At 43.1% G+C, this 19927-nt stretch overlaps 1 protein-coding gene across 19 annotated transcripts in view; it reads right to left on the bottom strand.

Annotated features, from left to right (window-relative positions):
• MBNL3 (muscleblind like splicing regulator 3) overlaps positions 1-19927 on the bottom strand; it is a 91743-nt gene continuing 71816 nt past the window's right edge. For 6 of the 19 annotated variants that reach the window (XM_088173152.1, XM_088173159.1, XM_088173150.1 and 3 more), the window contains 5 exons: positions 15349-15499; positions 13050-13085; positions 10869-10963; positions 9386-9459; positions 1-7479 (listed from right to left, as the gene is read on the bottom strand). In XM_088173152.1, the coding sequence (XP_088029278.1) occupies positions 9403-9459; positions 10869-10963; positions 13050-13085; positions 15349-15499 (339 nt within the window). In that variant the 3' untranslated portion in view covers positions 1-7479; positions 9386-9402. The remainder of the gene's footprint in view (positions 7480-9385; positions 9460-10868; positions 10964-13049; positions 13086-15348; positions 15500-19927) is intronic. The other 13 variants (XM_088173156.1, XM_088173162.1, XM_088173160.1 and 10 more) reach the window with 3 other exon arrangements.

Raw genomic sequence — 19927 nt, 5'->3', positions numbered from 1 at the left:
TGGAAAGTTTTACTTTTTATTTTTCTAAAATACAAATGTCTGTCTTGTGTTAGTAACTTTAATACGATAGGCCGAATGCATCCAGTAAAAAGGAGGCACTGGCTACAGAATTCAAAATACTGAAGATATTTTCTGGAAAGAAATTTATTCTGTTGATCTACACTTCAGATATAACATTGATTCAAATTCATTGGTTATTATTTTTACATCAGAATCTTTGAAGTTTGGGACTAATAAACTGGAACTTGAAAAGTTTTTAAAGTAAACTATTAATGTGTAGATATGGATCCATAAAAAACATAACCAAGAATTTTATACACTTTATTAAAAGATCAAAAAATAAACAATAACAATATAGAAGTAACATACTAAAATGAGTAGCATTATGCACATTTCTAAAGCACGTACAAGCACTACAGCAATATAATGTGGCAAAAAGAAACATAAATTCAAAGCGTACACCCTGTTGGTAGCAGTTGAGGGAATGAACTATCCTGTTATGGAACTGAAATACTGCATTAACCTACGCCTGTCTGGATCCAATGATATTTTAATTTCTTACAATTCCACAGGGCTAAGTGTAGTCATTTGTATATATTTTCTAAACTATTCCATTAAATTGATATCTAATGTTTCCCTTACTTTGTTTTACCAGAAATGCCTATGAAAAGAAGAATGTGCTTCAAAGATCTACTTTACACAGTACAGTATAAATGTTTTTATATATTTAAATTAAAAATTGACAATTTAGGAGAACATTCTCTCTTTGATTTTAGTGATTGCCTAAAATACAATTCTCTATTTATAAAAAAAAAAATAGTGATCTGTTGTCAGGTGATGTAATAAAGGGTGAGGAGTTGGTTCATTTTCATGATCTAAAAAAAAAAAAATTAAAACAAAGCTAATTGGAAAGAAAAAAAAAATCCCATAATCCAATCTAAGAATGGTCTTATCATCCCCTCATCTGCTAGGATACAAAAGCCATGGCAACAAAATCATTTGGCTTCCACCACTATCAAATAGCATCTGTGTACAGTAATAAAGAACTGGAACCTTGTAATTCGGTGTCAGGTAATTCTCTCTGTTGTGTGTTTGGAAAAATAACTTCATTTTATTTAACAGTTGTGTTATTTTGCATGTTTAAATATCTCCTTTGAGAGGCATATAGAGTTATTTTTGATGATAGAGTATGTCAGTAAAGATCACTAGCAAAGATTTTAGCAGTGTTGTCATGATCATGCTCATACCCCAACAAAGTTTGACCAGCTATGATTCATTTCACATAGTGCAAAATATTTTTCTCTCATAATCCTAGAAATGAGAAAGAGCTTGATTATAGAATCTGATTATGGTGAAGGGAAGCCGTAATCGTATGTGGTTTGAACTAGCTGATTATTTCGTATTAAAATCTAGGTTATTATATAACACCACAGAGAGAAGCAACATCTGATTTTCCCTCATTTTAAAGACCCTGGGGCAGCTCCAATTCAGCAAAGCACCACTTGCACACCCTGTGGTGCAGAGTGGGCTGGCTGGGCACACACTGGCGTTGCCAGGACTCGGGAATGCTGGCCAAGGAACAGGTCTTGGGCTTGGCAGCACCCGCTCAGCCCCCAGCAAAGGGTGACAGTGACATCAGATGCCACCCGCCACCAGTTCTGCTCTGGGGGACTTGACTCACTGCTTGAGTCAGGACCAGACTCATGGCAAAACCAGCTACTTTTCTGAAACAAAACTGGGGCTTGGGTTTCGTTTAAAAAAAAAAAAAAAAAAAAAAAAGAGAACTTAAAAAAATCCAACAAAAACTGAAACTTGTTCCAATCAAAAATAAATGGGTCAACACAGGCGCTTCAGCTGCTCCGAAATCCCCCAGCACTGCAGAGCCCCAGCAGTACCAACACAAACAGGAGTAAGAGGCTGCTCGCTGAGGGGCCACAGCTTTGTTCTCCTTTGGTGGCAATTCAGAGGAGCTTGTTAGCCCCTGCCACCAGCCTCCACCTCCCTGTCCCAGCAAGCACCCGCAGCACCACCATGTGCCTCTCAGATAAACCCCACGGCTGTCACACAGCACAAAGAACTGGACCCAGACAATCCTAACCCATCCCTGTGGCTCACCATCTCTTTCCATTTTGTTACCTTGCCCCAAAAGGTTAAGGGGAAAAAAAAAATCAAGAAGTTTTGACCTTTCAAATTCACTCTGGGATTTAAAACACCACAATGACAGTCACCTCCCACAGATAAACACTTCCAGACAGAAATAGGATTAGGTGCTAGGAAAAATGTGTATGTGCTGCCATGGACCTACCAGTCCTAATAGGATTCTCCGAGAACACAACCTATCAGAAACATGACCTGGGGTGGGTTTGAAAATGTAGGCTGATTAAAAAAAGTAATTTGAATCTTTGCTAGTGACCTTACTAATTAATTCCACACCGTTTCCCATTCTCTGTGCTGCAGGTTGGAGCTGACCTGTTATCAGTCTGCTGTATAATAAGCTATGGCAAACTACAAAGCTTTTACAACAGCAAAGCAACATCATGCTTTCAGATAAGTTTTATAGCAAAAAACTCCTCCTTTTCAAAGCCTTAGTAATACCTATCTCTTTTACAAACTTTTCCTGTATTATTACAGACTTTTTATATTCAAAATAAGTTCCAAGGATTTCTTTCGTGGACTATGTACATAAGTGCAAAAAAGGTGTGTCTCACACATTCGTACACTAACTGAATCAGTTTAACTGCAGCATATTTGTATCTTCAACACTGTTACGGGGTCATTCCACAATATTTTTTTTCTTATGTACAGTTTTTGCTAATATAAATTAGTATTAAAATAGTTATATGCGCAATCATTTAGCCCTGATCGTAACATAATCGTGTGAGTGTTCAATTTCTGGAGAAAAGAAAATTGCAGGCAAAGCTACAGTACTGAAACTGATTAATTCTGAATTCCCACCGTGTGAATGGATGTGAAATGAAAGCAAGACCGGTCACTATGTTGTAAATACAGGCTGCTGTGTTTCCGAAGTGAAAATACTGTGGAATAACCCTTGCCACACAACAATTTCTACAAGCTATAAAACCTGACTCTAAATCCATGTGTTGTAAACTTCTTGACTGAAAAAGTGACCTTAAAGACACAAATTCAGCGTTCACATGGGACTTTGGGATTTTAAAAATATTCAATCATATCTTTATCTGACAGTATCGAACTGTACCTTTAACAAGCTCATACTGTTACACATCACTTTTAATTTACATGTGAAAATTTCACAAATAATGTATACAAAGGTAGCCATGTTGTAGTTTTGTTGCCATAGCAACAACAACTTAATATAATTAGTTAACAATGAATCTATCATTGTAGGAGTTACATACAAAGTTAATTTTGTTCTTAAACTGTAAACTATACAAACTAGTTATGGACTGTATTCTATACCTTACCATGCTTCAGTGTTGGTTTAGAATATAACTAAATGGGCTGAATACATGTATTAAAAATTTTAAACTTTCTCTAACTCTCCTTCAAAATTAAATTCATTAGTTACTAAAGATATCAAAAAAAGCAATAATGAAAACCTTAAAAACTAATGGTAGAGAAATGAAAATATATGACATGAATTAATGCGTTGTAGCCTAGTAACAATGAGTTGTAGCTCTATTTACATTTGGATTAGGCTATCAACTATTTTTTTTTTAAAGTTATTACAGTCTTTAACATACAGTATATACTCTAAGGCCTTCAACAGGCACATGGTAAAATCAGGTCAATATCAAACTAAATCCATTCAACAGGAATGGGAAATTAGATTTTCCTCATAAATTTCACCTTTTTCAATTCTCATGTCTGTGAAATGTACAAGGGATAAACAAAACGAGGACTCCAGTTTCTCAACCGCTGTGTAACCCGGCGTGTCCTAGAGCTACTCCTACCGCGCCAGCGCCGGCCCGAGCCCCCCGCCAGGGGACACGGCGGGCACAGGCGTGTCCCGCTCCGGCCACCCGAGCCCCCGACACGCTCCAGGCTGCGGCGGCAGCTCCGCAGGGACCCCGGCCCGGCCGTGCCGCCCCTGGGCAGCGCCCGCGCGGGGCAGCGAGGACGAGACGCGCGGAGGGAACGGCTTCTAGAACGTTGCGATGCAAAAAAAAATACACAGTCAAAAAATCACCGGCTAAAAACTTCCAACTAAAAAAAAAAAAACCACGGCTGATTGTGAAATCATGTTCCAAATTACTAAAAACACTGTATTTAACAAAAATAATCTTAATAGTTTTATGAATCCATTTTATTTTAAATCCCTCTTTTATTGTCTGCTTATGTTACAGTTTAGTAGTAGTACTTTTTATTGAAACTACTAACAACCTTTTTTCGTGAAAATGATCAATCTCAGCTTTCATTTTCCCTCTGCATGACCCGTTTTATCCAAGTTTCAGCATTTCTTGCATATTGTTTGCATAAGGCTGAGAGAAATGGACAAAGAGAAATAACTTTGGATAAATAAAAAATATAGGTTCATGGAAAGTGGGAAGCTTATAAAAATGTCACTAAAATTATATTGATTTAAACAAACTTACATACATCTCTTGTCAAATAAAGGATGATATTCATGCTTTTATGACATTTGTTTAGAGTCACTAACTAGCTTGGTGACTTTGTAATAGTCTATTTAGGAAATTTATAGTCTGGCGACTGGTTTTTTTTTCTTTTCTTTCTTGAACAAAGAAAATTAGAGCAAGTCATTGCACAACTAGTTTAAATAGTGCTACCTCAAAATGGCATTTTTGCCGAGATTGTTTTGAATTTGGTGAAGTTTAGTGCTTCAAGCTTTTCTTTCCTTAAACTCATTTACAAATTAACTCTAAATTTGCCAGCAATATAAAAACTGTTGTGGCACCTAATATAACTACCCTGAACATCCCTCATTGGACCTCTTTAATAAAAAATAATCCTTAAACGCTTTTTTTTTTCAGTGCTTTAAATGTGACATGAAAACAGCTGTATTCTAGGTTTACATTCTATGCACATCTATGCCAGATGTTTAAGTCGATAAATAAAATAGGAGGTTACATCAAAGTTTCAAGATATACAAAAATCCATTTAGCACTGAAAAAATTTCAACCTCCTTGAACTCATAAAGCCATACAAGCTTGAATGCATCCTTTCTGGCTTAAGAAGATCAGCTCTGTTCTTTGTTGAGGCACTGGCACAGGTTGTGCAAAACCCATTTTTGATACACAAATAATTTCAAACAGGAAGTACTCAAATCCACTTTTTCCACTAACAATGTTATGGTTTTGGGAAACAGAAACACAGTGGTGAAAAGAACAGGTATGTGGTCGCCAATACAAATGAGATTCACTGATTTCAGGCCACCCCACCACTTGTGAGCACAGATGACCAGGGAACATCCACGGACACAAGCGACTGTCAAAACTCAGGGTCCATAAAGGAGGTCTTGGGGGGATGTTTTTTTCTCCTTTCTATCAGGGTTTGGTTCAAAGTCTGCCGAATTGAACAAAAAGATTGCTCGAGGCCTTCTTGAGCTGGGCTCCTCAAAGGTTCATGCTATGAGTGAGTCTCCAGGGGCAGATGGGCAGAGCCTACCCTGGGGCTGTGCCCTGGGTGTGCCTCCATCAGTCCTGGCCCATGGAGATACATTCCTAGAAAACTGTCTGTGCTCATACTGCACAGATAGAGAGGGGGCAAGGAAAATCTAACCAGGGCCGAAAACTGGGAAAAGAGAAAAAAATCTGGTTGTCTGAATTTGGCACTCTACAGGACCACTCTGGGCTCGGGGTGGTCACCCCTCCAGACACTGTGAGGTGGCCTCTTGCTTGATTCTCTTGTATGGAGTTTGTGGATTTACAGCAGCAAATCCATCTCTTCCATAATGCCAATGATACTGTAGAGATGTGACAGGGATGAATTTGGCAGTATCCTCAACCAAAATGCATTTCTGCAGCCAGATTGTTCAGCAACGCAGCATAACGACAGGCGGGGCTGTCCAGGGTGCACGGGCTGAAATGCTTTTATTCGTGCGTATGAAAAGGAGGTATTGAGAACTAGCCCTTGTTGTGCAGCAAACATTGCTCTTGATCAAGTAGAAGGTGCCAAAATAAATCCACTGACCGACAGGAACTCCATTAAGACGAATGTTTATCTACAGCAGAAAGCTTATGCTGAGCTTTTTGCTGCTTTGTTACTGATGTGTTTGCTTTAAAGGGCCAGAGATCATGGCGGGGGGGGCGGGGAGGGATCACCCACTTATGGAAAATGGTGATTAACTAAATGGGGCATGCTGACAAAATTTCAACAAGAGACACATATAAGATTTCAGGCCAAAAATGTTTCAGCATGCTTGGTGGAGACAAACCCTAGGGCTCAGTGCTACCCAGCCTGGGCTGAGCCACTGCCCCGGGCCCTCCCCAGCCCAGGCTGGCACCTGCTCCTCTCCAATGCAATGAGCTTTTGCCCAACTGAAGCTGTCTCACTCCACTACCATTTTTTGTTGTTTGTTTTGACTGCACCATGAGAACAGCGAGAGAGATTGTGCGCCGTTTGCAGCTGAGAATGCACTTCAATGGACAACAGAGCTGCAGAAATCCTTTGATGCTTACCCCTGTCTGAGCAAATTGTTCCTGTGCCCTTACTGAGCCTGGGCTTTTGCGGGTTTTTTTTTCCAAAAGTTTCCAGAATCAGCTCATTGTACTGAAAGAAGAACCCTGAACTGGACTAAAATGATAGCTGTCCTTTCACATCACTTGTACTAAAAATTTGGAGACTATCTGAAGGCAAATTTTAAATGATAAAAGGAGCATTTAACATAAGCAACTTTAGCTGACATTAACAGCAAAATCCAGCAAAGGGCAGAACATTCTGTGTCGTATTTTTCAAGCACATAATTCCTGTTTCCCACAATAACATTTTTAGTAAAAAACAAACAAAACCCCATAAAACCTACAGTATATGAAAACTTAAGACATAACAATAATGAAAAAAATGGTATTGAGTATACTTGATAATGATGTACACTTTAAAACAAATCAATAGACTATGATGTAAACAAAACAGTAAGATAACACTTTAAAAACAAGACAAACATTTATCCATCGATAGTATACAGTAAACCAACAGTCCGCTGTGCAGATGCACTTATCATGATGGTAGTCATAAAATGATTAAGTGTGTTAAAGTAATGTGTTATAAAAGTCTATTATAATTTCCTACTTGTATATCTCATATAACAGAGCGCTGTTTGTTAATTGTTTCTATAGTGCTTTTTTTTTTTCTTTTTTTTTTTTTTTGACATTCCCATTGATCAGTTTTTGGTTAACATGTAGGCTGCAACAGGCTTACTGTAGAGGTGGTAGAGAATGATAGAGGGAAGAGAGGAATATATACAGAAAGGCCATGCGCAGCTTCCCACCAAGAAGTCCTGGTGCTCCATAATTTTACTGTTCAGAATTTCAACATGGTCTGCTGCAGAGGAAAGAAAAAACAACAACAAAGAACTAGTGAGAAGTTAATATAGCTGTATTTTAAAAGTCATTCTAATACATTTACATCCTCAATGTGTTGCCCAAGAGGTTGTCATTAGTGTGTTGCAGAGGGACATTTTATTCCATTAATTTTCTGATGTAGGGAGAAATTACCAATAATACACTTGGCATCCTTTTAAATCTACACTTATTACTCTCTCTTTCCCATATACTTCATACACAATGACAGTACAAATAGTGAAAGAGGAAGGTGGACAAATAATAGTTTTGATTTTTGGATGGAATGCCAAGTAGAGGGTGGCTAAGGAGAGGGCCAAAGGAATCCCTGATCTGTGTTAGCTCTTGTTTCCTTCAGACAGCCACATTAAATATGATCCTAAGGAGTCACAAGCCAAAGGCAAACTGAGCCCAGAGATAAAACACAGATACAGAAACCCCGTGCTCAGAGGGACCCTCTTCTGGGTGCAAATTGCCTCTTTGTGATGTACTCATGAAAATTCTCCACTGAAGGACCCAACTTATCTCCTGCAGAGCTAGACCAACCAGCATGGCTACCAGGACTACTTCAACCATGGAGGAAAAGAAAAACATGTCAGAGCAGCGTTTCAGTTACCAAAGTCCTACTCAGAGAAAGTCTCCTGAAAAAATGCTGAAAACAATCTCAAAGACTTCAAGATGAAGCTCTTCCAATCAAATGATCTCCTTATTGGGTGGAACAGGCTGGTTTACCCATGTCATGGAAATAGGTTAACATGTCCAGTGTCATGTCTGTCTGTCATTTGGAACAGCAGTACAGTCTAAGCTGAACATTTTCACTAACGTGGATAAGCCTGCTGTCACCCCTCATGAACAGGGTCCATGGCCACAGTTAGCAGGTCATGTATACATATGGCATTTAATTAAGATCAGCAGAGATAAGGGCCACCACTAAGAAAATGGCTTCTGTTGATTGCTAACAGATATCATTACAGAATTGCTTGCCAAATTAATTTCCAGTATTAAGGACGTGCCTGTAATGGGAGGAAGAAATGGGTTGCGTATCTACGTATATTAAATGGCTGCTTTGAGAAAATCTGGTGAGCGCTTGTTAAACTGGCTGAACTGCTCTTTACTCTCTTGGGGTAAAAAACCACAGTCAATAACTGAAACTGCCCAGAGATTTTAGCTGATGAACATCAGCTAAAACTCACAAAGAAAAGCAGTGGAAAAATGACACTTCTGCTATGGCTCTGAAATAGTACTCTGTATGTCCAAGGTCAAACTTCTCCATCATTCCCCTCAGAGGAAACTATCATCTTAGGGAAGCCCAGGATCTGCAGGTGAGGTGAAGACTATGTTGCTTATGACATTCATTCTGGTCTTCAACCCACCATGAGCCAGGCCCTCTCTGCAGCTGACTAGCAGAGTTCTGCCCAGACCAAGCCAGCCTTGCAGATGCACAGCAGCTGCTGCTGATCCAATCCTGCTTACCCCAGGAAAGAAAATATGTCACTAACAGCAAAAGAGAAGTTACACCTTTTCAGCTGACTCATTACCAGAGCAGTCTTTGCCATCAACACTGCAAATCCCTGAGGCATCTGCAGGCAGCTGGGAGCTGTGCAGAGCAAGAGCAATGTGCAAACAGAGCCATGGGACTGGGGGGATGCACAGGGAGGCTGCAAACGCTGCCACCACAGGTACTTGAGACACAGGAAACTCGTTATAAACCGCGGGGCTGGTCCATGCCTGTGCTGCAGCTGCTGAATTCCTGTTGTGCCAGCAGAGCATGAAGCCAGTGGGGTCCCACGGGCTCAGTCCCTCTGCCTGAGCCAGCCCCATATTTAGGGGATCCAGTGACCATGTACAAATCAATTCACCATAAAGAGAAATACCAAAAAGGAACTTACTGTTCTATCGGGAACTTCTACATCTGTGAAACAAACATGCTGCTACTCAGTTCATCTACTGATAACTGGGATATCTACAGCAAAAGAAAACAAAGAACACAAAACATTAAAACATTGCCTTGAGATTGGGCTGTTCATTCTGTCTTCAGTATCAAGTTAATATGTACATCAGTGTCTTATAAAACAGGATCCACTCCCAAGTCTTTATTTTGCTACACACTAAGTACAATGTAGCTGCACCACTACTCATGCCTTGTGGAGTACCTGGTGATTGTACTGGGATTTTGACTCCATAGACTACAAGTAAAACAGAAATGCCCTGAAACTATCTGGCTGAAACAGGACTCACACAGCCACAGAGCAACGCTGCACAGAGATTTCTACTTTCCTCTCCTGACCAATACAAGTCTGAGTAAGACCTGCTCTACCTGAAAATAACAACAAAGCACAGAAAAAGACTGGCAATTCCTACTGCAAGCAGTAAAACACTGCCTAGGACTTATGCAAAACTACTGAAATCCTCATGACCTCACACCATCAAAAGACTAGAGGATGCCCCCAGAGATATTACTGGCATTCAGCATGGCTAACAGCCTCCTACAGAGCAAAGTGACACCCCGATTTCTTTGCAATAGCTCTAAACCTGAGAGCATGACAAATAAAAATGCTAAAATTAGTCCTGGGGGAAACATTTTTTAAAAAGTGTTTGAAATGTCTCTGGTCTAACTGGGAGAAGTTGTGTCACACCAAATTATCAGGAAGCATCACTAGGACAGGTTGTGCATATACAGTTCAGGACTGGTGCAGAAGCAGCCATCACACTCAGTATCTTCAGAGGAAAGTTTTGGAGAGAATTATGGTTCGGCAGACATGCATGGAATCCTGTACACTTATGGCAGTGCTACAATGGCACATACTGCACATCAGAGTCCTTTCTGTAGGGATGGGTGACATGCTCTTGGAATAAAAAAGACTTTACACTTCACAGCCTCACCCCTGATTTTTGGTTTTTTGGGGATTTTTTGGTAGCTTTTAGAGTCCAATTTTGCGGTGGGGGAGGCCACTTTGTGTTTCCACTTCCACTTTCCAGCCCAGAGAGGACATGCCAAAATACCACAGGGAAGGATGCTCGGAGTGGTATTTCTGCTTGAGACTGAAAGCAGAAGTGCCGCAGGTCTTGCACGACTGAGAGACTCACAGCCCGTGTTTTGAGGATCCGGGGGGAGGTGTGTGCCCCTGCCAATCGCCCATCCCTAGGCTCCGGCCGGGCTCGTGCCCATCCCGCAGCGGCAGGAGGGTCCCTCTCGGATCCCCGGCACTCACACACACTCACACTCACACACACACGGACACGCACACGCTGCCTCTGCGCCCCAGCCTGCGCCGAGCCGGGCGGGACGGCGCTCGACCCCGCACGGGATCCAGCCCTCGCCCGGTCCTCAAGATCTGAACACGTGAAAGAAAGCCATTGAAAGGGCCAAACCTGATTGGCGGTAGCTGTTGCAGCGAAGGGGACGCTGGTGGCAGGAGTTGTTGCTGCAGACACAGTGGTGGGCGTAGCACCGTGCATCATGGGCACTTTCGGAAGGGAACCATGGAAGCGACATACAGGAGGGTGGAGCGTATATATATTTTGTTTGTTTGGTTGGTTTTTATGTAACCATGGCAACATGTGGTGGATTTGGGGGCGTGGCAGGAATCACAGCAACAAGCCATGTGACATCGTCATGAAGGACACATCGGGGCGCAGCATGCAATCACAGTGCAAAGCAAGACAGCGTTGGGAAAAAAAATAAACAAGAGAGAAGGGGAAAAGCCAATTACAATTATAATTAAGGAAAAAACCAAAACATTCTCAACACTTAGTACATTTATAAGCAGAACAATGATGTATTAGACTCCGAGGGCCAAATTTCCAAAGGGGGGAGAGGATGGGTGTGCTAGCAAAAGCCCACGTCAGCTCGCACCCGTGGGGAGTTAGACACAGCCAGTGCACGTTCCTTTGGGTGGGGACATTTTGGCAAGCGCACCCTCCCGCCCGCCTGGGAAAGCTTGTCCCCTTCCCTCCCCACCCCGTCCCCGCCAGCAACCAGAGGTACATGATGCACTTTGCAGCGGCTGCCGCAGCCCTTTCACCAGGTTTTCTCGCCTCTCTCTAGCAGGGACAATGTTTCGGCACGGGACAGAGCTGGAGGCACGGCAAACGAGCGGCTGGCAGACTGAGCTCTCTCCGTACAAATTCAACATGCTTCCTTTCCACCCTAACTCTATAGGATTTGGCAAAACTCTCCTCTTGCAGGGTGGGGGGATGGAGAGGGGAAGGGACAGAGAGGGGAAAAATACACGAATGCATCTGAACAGCTACAATTTGCAGGAAGAGCATCCAAAAGGACAACACGGCAGCAGGGAGCTCAGCAGTCTCCTGCAGCTGCACGTCCCGCAGAGCACAGTGCTGGAAGGGATGCTCTGGGGCACACACGGCCATCCCCCAAACCCGGGGAGGGTTTGTAGGGCCGAGGAGCCCATAGGAAGGCCCAGCCATCCCCACAAACATGCGGTGAGGAAGCAGACTTGCCTTCCCCTCCACCCCAGCAGCCATGGCCAGCCCCAGCAGGGAAGGAGCGTGTGCCTGTGGCTGGGCACACTCCAGCCACAAGATGTTGGAACGTGTGGGTTGGGGTTTCCTACAGGTGGAGGTGGATTTGAGGGACTCCCCGTCATGCAAGCGATGTGTCCTCCCTGTACTACAGGGAACAGGCAGGTTCAAGAGTAGAGTGTTTAGCCATTCATGCCAGAGCTTCCAGACCTGCTCTTGGAATGCCCTGTACACCCCCCAGGGCTCCTGCCTCTCTCCCTCTGACTAAAGCAGGCACACACCTGGATGCTGGTAGTCTTGCATAACCTTGGATGGAGGATGAAAGCTCAGCTTTCACCCGCCCTGCTGTGCCTAGCAGCTGTAGACAGAGGGGAAGGTCCTCAAAGGCCCGCAGAGGTTTCATCAAGACCCAGATGCTGAGCCTGAACAGAGTGGATCCCTGCAGCACTAATGAGCATGTACTCACTGCCTCCCTGCATCCCATGTGCACCTGCAGTGGTACCTCCCCTCCCTATGATCTCTTGTACCTGCAACACCTAACACTGCCCTACAGAGATAACTCTCCAGCCAGTCCATGACTCAAACCCTGCTTCTCTCGCTGTACAAGCAGCACATGGCAGAGGGGCTGACCCCAGATGTGCTCCTCCTTAGCGCCTTTGTAGAACCAGTCTCCTAAAATATCCTCAGTAGGACAATTAAAAATCCAAACTTACGTCCGCCTGTTGCTTAATACAAAATAAAACAAAAATAAGCCAACAGGATCCTCCCACTTCTACTTCCTTATGTCAGATGACTTAAATGGGTTGTAAAGACATTTAAGTGACAGATTCTTGTCTCTGAAGTGTAACTAAATAGGGGTGGGAACACATCACCTTGGATTGTCTTATTGTAAGTCACATGAAACACTGCACTGCACAAAAATTAAAAGGGATACAACCATTTAAGCCTCAAAGAAGACAGCGGATAGACAGTCACACCACTCAGCCACCCAGGTTCTCACTGATGCATACTAACTTGCAGTCTCTTTCAGATTAGGAAAAGTTGAGAAGTTTGTGTAGAAAAACCTACCAACGCTTGCAGTGGGTGTCATGCACAGAACTGACCCTGCACACCATGCATTGAAGCGTGGAAAGATGAACAAAAGGGATATTTCATTAGTGAAGCTTCAGTGTTAGATATCACTTTAACTAAAAAGTAGGTATTCTCTTTGCAGCATTCAGTATTTAAGCACATGCAACTAGATTCTGCATACTGGTACATCAATAGTTTAAACTCAGTTTTAAGAGATCATAGCAAACCAAATTAATTCTTTAATTCTTGGGTAGTAGAGAATAAACTCCTCCCACCATGGTATTAGATGATACGATTGATCCCAGAAATCAGCGTTGTTTGGGATTTTTTGGGTATTGGGTATGCTGATTTCTTTCTGATCATGTCAACAGAAAACAAATTGCCCTTAGAAGAATGTCACTCATGTTAAAATTGACTTTCCAAAAGCAATTTACTCCCACCAGCAGGGATTGTGATTCAAAGTTTCTAGTTTAAGCTGAAAGAGGCACTTATTTTTCCGGACTTGAAAAAATTGTAGTGGTGATGCCATTTTCAAGAGACAGCCTGACTCCCCCCTGCCATGGCAACCCACAAGGCTGATCTCTCAACAACTGAACAGGAGATACTAAGAAAAGCATCAGCTCCCTTCCCCTCACCACAGTGAGAGTTGCAACGTGCCACCTCTCTGCTTTGCCTTCCTGAGCACTGCCAAGGCCAAGCCCAGAGCTGGAGTCTGATGTGTAACACAAATTCATCACAGATCCATCCTCTGACTGGAAATTCGCTGCTCTGCCCAGCATTAACGTCTTCAGACAAGAGCAGGTGCCAGTAAGCAGCCCTGTTATGCATCAGCCCCGTGTGTAATTTCATTGCTGTGAGACCGGCACTGCAGCACAGCGAGTGCTGGGTACAGCTGATTTATGGTGCTCCATCAGAAATGCATGTCCTTACGTCAGCTTTGGCAACTGTGACCTTGAGGAAGAGGAGTGTGTAGCCAGCTGGGAGACTTGGCATTCCCCAAGGTGTCTGTGTTTCCTGAAGAAGTATTTCACTTGGCATCTCTCAGAGCTGTGGTAAGGTCAGCTCAGCCCAGCCCCTCCAACGCTTTGCAGAGCACAAAGTAAGAGGCTACTACTCCATCTCATCTCATCTCATTCCATGAGAATCCGCTTCCCTGGAAGAACATCTTGGTAGCTGCTGAGTGCTCAGTGTTTCCAAGGGCTCCCATAACAGAAAGGCCACATGAGCAGAGGGTTTAGGTCCCTGCTCTCTGGATCCACACTCCACCCGAGGAAGTTTGCTCTCAGGACAAGATTTTCTCTAAAGCTTTTCCCCTGACCCGAAAGAAAAACAGCACCAAGGTGCAGGTCCACTGTGTGTTCACCTCCAGGGGTCAGCCCAGAGAAACACTCTGTGTATCTATGTAAATATCATCTGACAAGTAAATACAGCATTAAACATTAAAAACACCGGGAATTAATTTTCCTATGATGCTCTGAATGATAATAATGATACTAAAAAATGAGCTCTCAACTCTGTAATATTCCTAATTCGGCCACTTAAAATGCTTTCCACTCCAAGCAGGTTGTTTTTCATTTGGCCGCAGTTAATTGGCCAGTCAGAAGTCAGTCACATCTGCCACATTAATATTTCCAGTCCTATAAGAATTACTGAACTACATCTTTCAATTTAACTCTGAGACCTTAAAGGTACAATAAAATCTGGGAGTTAAATTGCTTTTAAAAAGCTTAGGGTATTGTACTGGTCAAAAGACAAGGAAGAGGGAAATACATGCCTTTAAAGAGGATTATATAATTTGTATTTACTAAAGACTAACCATTCCCTCTACAAACATCACAGCTGCTGCAATATGTAGGTCACTGAGATACAAGCTCAGGAAGGTGCCTACAGCCTCAAGAGAGCAGGCACAGAGGTCTATAAGACATTTTAACATGAGTCCAAGGGAGTGCTACACAAGAGTCAAAGAATTAATTTGGAATTAACCATTTGAACCATAAGGAGGAAAAACAGAAAGTATGAATTCAAGAAACATGCAGACATTTTTATTAGACTGCTTAAAAAAACCCCAAACCACACAAAAAGGGCTAAGAAGGATCTTTACATGTGAAAAGCTCTAAATTGTAGTAGGTGAAGGGAAAAAAGTCAAACAACAATTGTTAATTTTTCATCCATTTTTAACATGAAACTACACACCAATACTCTTTTGCTAAGCACTCTTAAAAAACTGCTCATTAGCTGAACACTGAGGCCATAAAAATAAACAACCATGATGGTGGGAAAGCGAGGAGACACTTACCTGTAGGGATGAATGTAGGCTGTTGCAACTGCATGTTGGCTAGAGCCTGTTGGTAGTGGAAAACGCTTGGGTTAAAGACTGTGGTGGCACCATTGTTTTTTTCAAGTGCTGGCCTCTTTGGTAAAGGTTGAAGTGCACCAGGCGGCAGGGCCTGTGGATAAGGGAGTCATTAAAGACAAGTGGAGTAAATAAAGAGGCCTGATGTAGGTCAAGCATGCAAAAAATAATGGGGGGGGGGGGTCTTGGCTGCAAATCACCTGCAACTCTATCAACTTGGCGAGACAGGAAAGAGAAGAGCAGCTAAATCACAGTTGGTGAAACAACACCTTCACTAGGTAAGCAGTTAGTAAAGGCACCAGGAGGAGGGGCAGAGTCCAGAAAGAGGAGGGATGCTAAGAGCTTTTCAGCAGGACTGACTTGGGTATAGAGGGAGAAAAAAGCATTGGGAAAAGGAAGAGGAGAGGTGATCACCTCGACAGGATGCTACAAAGAGCAGTTGCAGGCAACAAGCATTAAAAACCCCAAAACAAACAGGAAAAATATAGTAGATGACTATTTAAAACCCAAGATTAGCATAAGCAACAAATGCCATGAAAAAAAAAACGGATGCCTGCTTCTGGTTCAACACCTGCCTACACGTATGTGTGCATGTGTGGAAGCATGCACACTGTGCAGCCAACCCATGTGTCCAGATGGTAAAGCTGTAGCTGTTGCCAATTACACACATAACATTACATTCACAGTAAAATGCATTTCCACTTGTTAGTAGAGAGGCTGAGCAACATGGTCAAGACCAGGCCTGATTCTCCACCGCTCACACCGGAGGCACAGCCCACCAGCAGCAGATTTGGACCAGCTCCCACTTTATAGGAGGTGGCCTCCATCAGTCAAATACTGCTCACTCGTTATTAACAGTGGAAAAAGCCATTGACAAATCCCTTCTTTTCATTCTATCACACCACCAGGCTTCTTCCAGCCCGTCAAACCTGTTCCATGATCAGACTTGGTAAAAAGCATTAACCCAACACAGGAACTTTTCTCAGTGAGTTACTCATCATTCATCCAAGCATGTCTCAACAGCAAAGTAGTATGTCAGGTTCTTAAGAGACAGGAATGTTTCTAATGATTTACAGCTTTTCATTGTACCCAAGTAAGAAACCACATTTTTTTTCTCCACATTGTGATAGAAAAGGGTCCTTTTTAATTATGCCCCGCAGTCCTTTTGCACGTAACACTTCCATTGACGTCAATGAGATTTATGCACGTGGAAGTCATGCAGAATCAGGTCATTTCTGACTAGTTGTTAGTCTGTATCATGTAGCAAAGCAATGGCTGAAAAATAGGGTTATCACTCCTATTTTTATTTTAATAGGTCACAAATGAATGGTAGGTAATGGAGAAGGTTTGGCTAATGAAGGGTTAAAGCTACAAACACACAATACTCGGAAGAAAGGACACAAGTAAAGAGATTTTAAAGCGTTATGAAGATCTACACACAACAGAATGTAAGTGAAATCTTGCAACAGTTTGTTGCCATCTAGAAACAGGTTTCACTTTAATTTGCTATAGGAGACTGCTCATCTGAGAAATGTTAAGCAACATACTTCCAGGCAAAACATTACTCCATCCTATCTCAACTCACATGGTTGCTTTTGGGTGGTTTTAATATTAAAAAAGAAAATTAGAAGAAATTGCATTTGCAAAACGGCCCTCAGACATGCACACATCCTTTGCCTATGCTAGTGGGCATTCACTCTCAGCATTAGGATTTAATCTTCTCAGATTTCTTCTGGCTGCTACCAAAAGACAGTAGTCAAAGATGAGACAATATTCTCAGACACAGACACCAAAATCTTTTACTTAAGATCTGTATTTTAGGATGATGTACAGGTTTTCATTTCTAGGTAAGCTTTCATTGCTATCTGTGTTGAATCTGCTGATTATCTACAACTTGTCTATGTAATGATGGCTACGTGACTGTTCCTCCAGGCACGGGACAGATCTGCAGCTTACACAGTCTGGAGTAGTTTCATGTACATCACAGAGGTTTTACAGCTTTACAGTGACTGAAGAACCTGCTACTTAAATTCATGCTCCTTGTGGTATCCAATTGCTAAATAATCCTTTTCAGACACTTCCAAAATCTGCCGAAGAAGAAGAATGTACTAATTATAGCAAAGCAACTGTGCCAGGCACATAATGGACTTTTGACTCCCTGCTTCTTGGCCAAAGGCTGTCACCACCCCAAATCCCACAATGGTAGTGCCAAAAGCAGAACAGCTGAAGGCTTTGAGACCTTGCTGTGAAGTCCCAACACATTACAGGACAATTCCCAAGCCCAGCACTGCAGTCAGAGGGGAGCATACAGACACTTGCAGGCCCCAGGGATGTCAAGACACATCAGACTATCCCACCACGTCTCCAGCATTGCCCTCCCTCCTAACCTGCCACAGTCCCTTGGGAGAAAGGTCAAGAAAGCTCTGGCAACCTCACTGATGCTCCCTCAACAGCAGCCAGGTAGAGAAACACAAATAAATGCAATATTTCCAGAGTGTTCTAAAGAAACAAGCACTCTGCAGCAGCTCCTGTGCCACCTGAAGTTCAGCTCTCCCATGTGGGCTCTGTGGGCAGGGGAGCTAGGAACCCATCTTGATCTGCTTCTGGTTCGACCCAGCCCTGTGGGTCACCCCTCCACCCCAGCAGCTGGAGGAGTGTTCACACAGGATACATGCAGATGTGCTCCTCCTGCTGCCAAACTGATCTTATTTTAGATACCAAGGTGTAGGAGGGCCTAAGGAGACATAATGATCTGGCTTCAGCACTGCTCCAGCCAGTGTGCTGAGGTAAGAGCCTCAGGCCAGGACCATGCTCACTCAAAGGTCCATCTACAATGCCTTGAAGAGGCATCTAAAATCACACATGATGAAGCCTGGCCAATACAGCTTCTGCACCGGGTCCTGGCAGGGACACAGGATTAAACAAATGTGTCTCATTTCACACGGGCTACAATTTTTATATCGCTCAGGACCTGCAGGAATTGTAGCAGCTCAAGGGGATACAACATTTCTTTCTTGCAGCATGTCGCTGCTCTGAAGGAATCCTAAAAGCAGAATATACAAAAGGCAACAGAGACTCCTCACCACCAAATTCTGTAGCCAGTGTCTCCCCACAGCAGCAAAGGAATTAGAGGAAACCCCTGTAGCAAAGAACTTAATGATGAGTTCACCTCATCCAGCTGCTTGTGCTTTCCCTCTGGACAAGCTCTGACCACCACAACACAGCAGCAGCTCTGGACAGTAACTTTTTCTGACTTTATTTTTTCCCTGTGTGTTTGCATGCACACATGGGTATGCAACCTTTGCAACAGGATCTGGCCATCTGCACCAATGAAAGGGTTAATTCAGTTCAGCATCCATGTGATAGTCCTGCACTGATCCAAATGAACAATTTCCACTAATTAAGTTCCAGGCAGCCTCCCATTTTTGGGCTGGGAAAGCCACATTCCTGCTCGAATGAGCATCTGAACAAAGAGGCTTGTGCCACTTCTCTGCATAGCATGGAAAGCAATTCTTCAGCAAAACTGACAGATAAAAACAAACTGCATGCCAAAGTCAGAATTTCCCACGTGCTGGTTAACAAACCTCTCGCTATTTTTTGCAATACAAGAACTGGATTAAATCTTTGCAACAAACAATTTAATTGCACCTCAAAGTTCCCGTCAGTTCTCTATCTCCTGGGACCAGATCATGCTTTCACCTTTCTGCACTCAGTAAAGAGGGCTGGGTCTGCTGCCAGGCATGAGAAACACAGAAGGATCTGAAAGAGGGCAGAGGCAGCACCCATTCCCTGGTGAGCAGCAGAAGCAAAGTGAGCAGCTTCCTCTGAAGATCATACATGGTCTTATCATTCATGAAGGTTTCAGAGGAGATGACACAAGTGGTTGCAAACCTGTCGATGTGTCAAGAGCAGGAAGACTTGTACAAGCAGCTTCTCTCATAGGGTTTGTTCAGTGGGGAAGTAGTTATGGGTTCTCCCACTCCCTGACAGACCAGGTCTCCTCAGAGTGGTGGCACTTGGAGAGGAGAGCGAGGCACTGTGCAGGTCCTGCCTGTGCTGGCTTTGGGGCATGTCTGGGTCAGCCGTGAGCAGAGCAAGTGAGAGGCTGCTGTCATTCACAGCATCATTCCACCACTGCTGGCAGGAGCTGGGCCCTAGCAAGGCTTCCTACTGCTGCTGCCTAAAACTCTGATAAGGAAGTCTCTTGACTACTTAAACCCAAAACAAGTCTTCAGAGAGGGAGCAGATCAGCTTCTCCTCCCTAGCTCTGGGAATGAGAAGCAACATCAGCTTGATGGTTTCACAGCTCCTCTGCGTCCACTCGTCCCTCTCCCTGCTATAGCTGGGTAACAGGAGCTCTTTCTTTTAAAATTTATTGTATCCCTTATTTGGGAAAACAGGAAGGAGTTGTCTTCTATGGAGCCAGGACTGACAGCACTGTGAGGATGGCTTTTGCCTCACTATGAGTATCATAAAGCCAAGCAAAACATATTATTTGAGAGTCATAAAACAATCAAAGACA

This window comes from Sturnus vulgaris, chromosome 14 (genome assembly GCF_052056855.1).
Source record: "Sturnus vulgaris isolate bStuVul1 chromosome 14, bStuVul1.hap1, whole genome shotgun sequence".
In the NCBI taxonomy this organism is placed as follows: Eukaryota; Metazoa; Chordata; class Aves; order Passeriformes; family Sturnidae; genus Sturnus; species Sturnus vulgaris.
The sequence above is the reverse complement of the archived record's forward strand: the minus strand, read 5'-3'. Positions and strand labels throughout refer to the sequence as shown.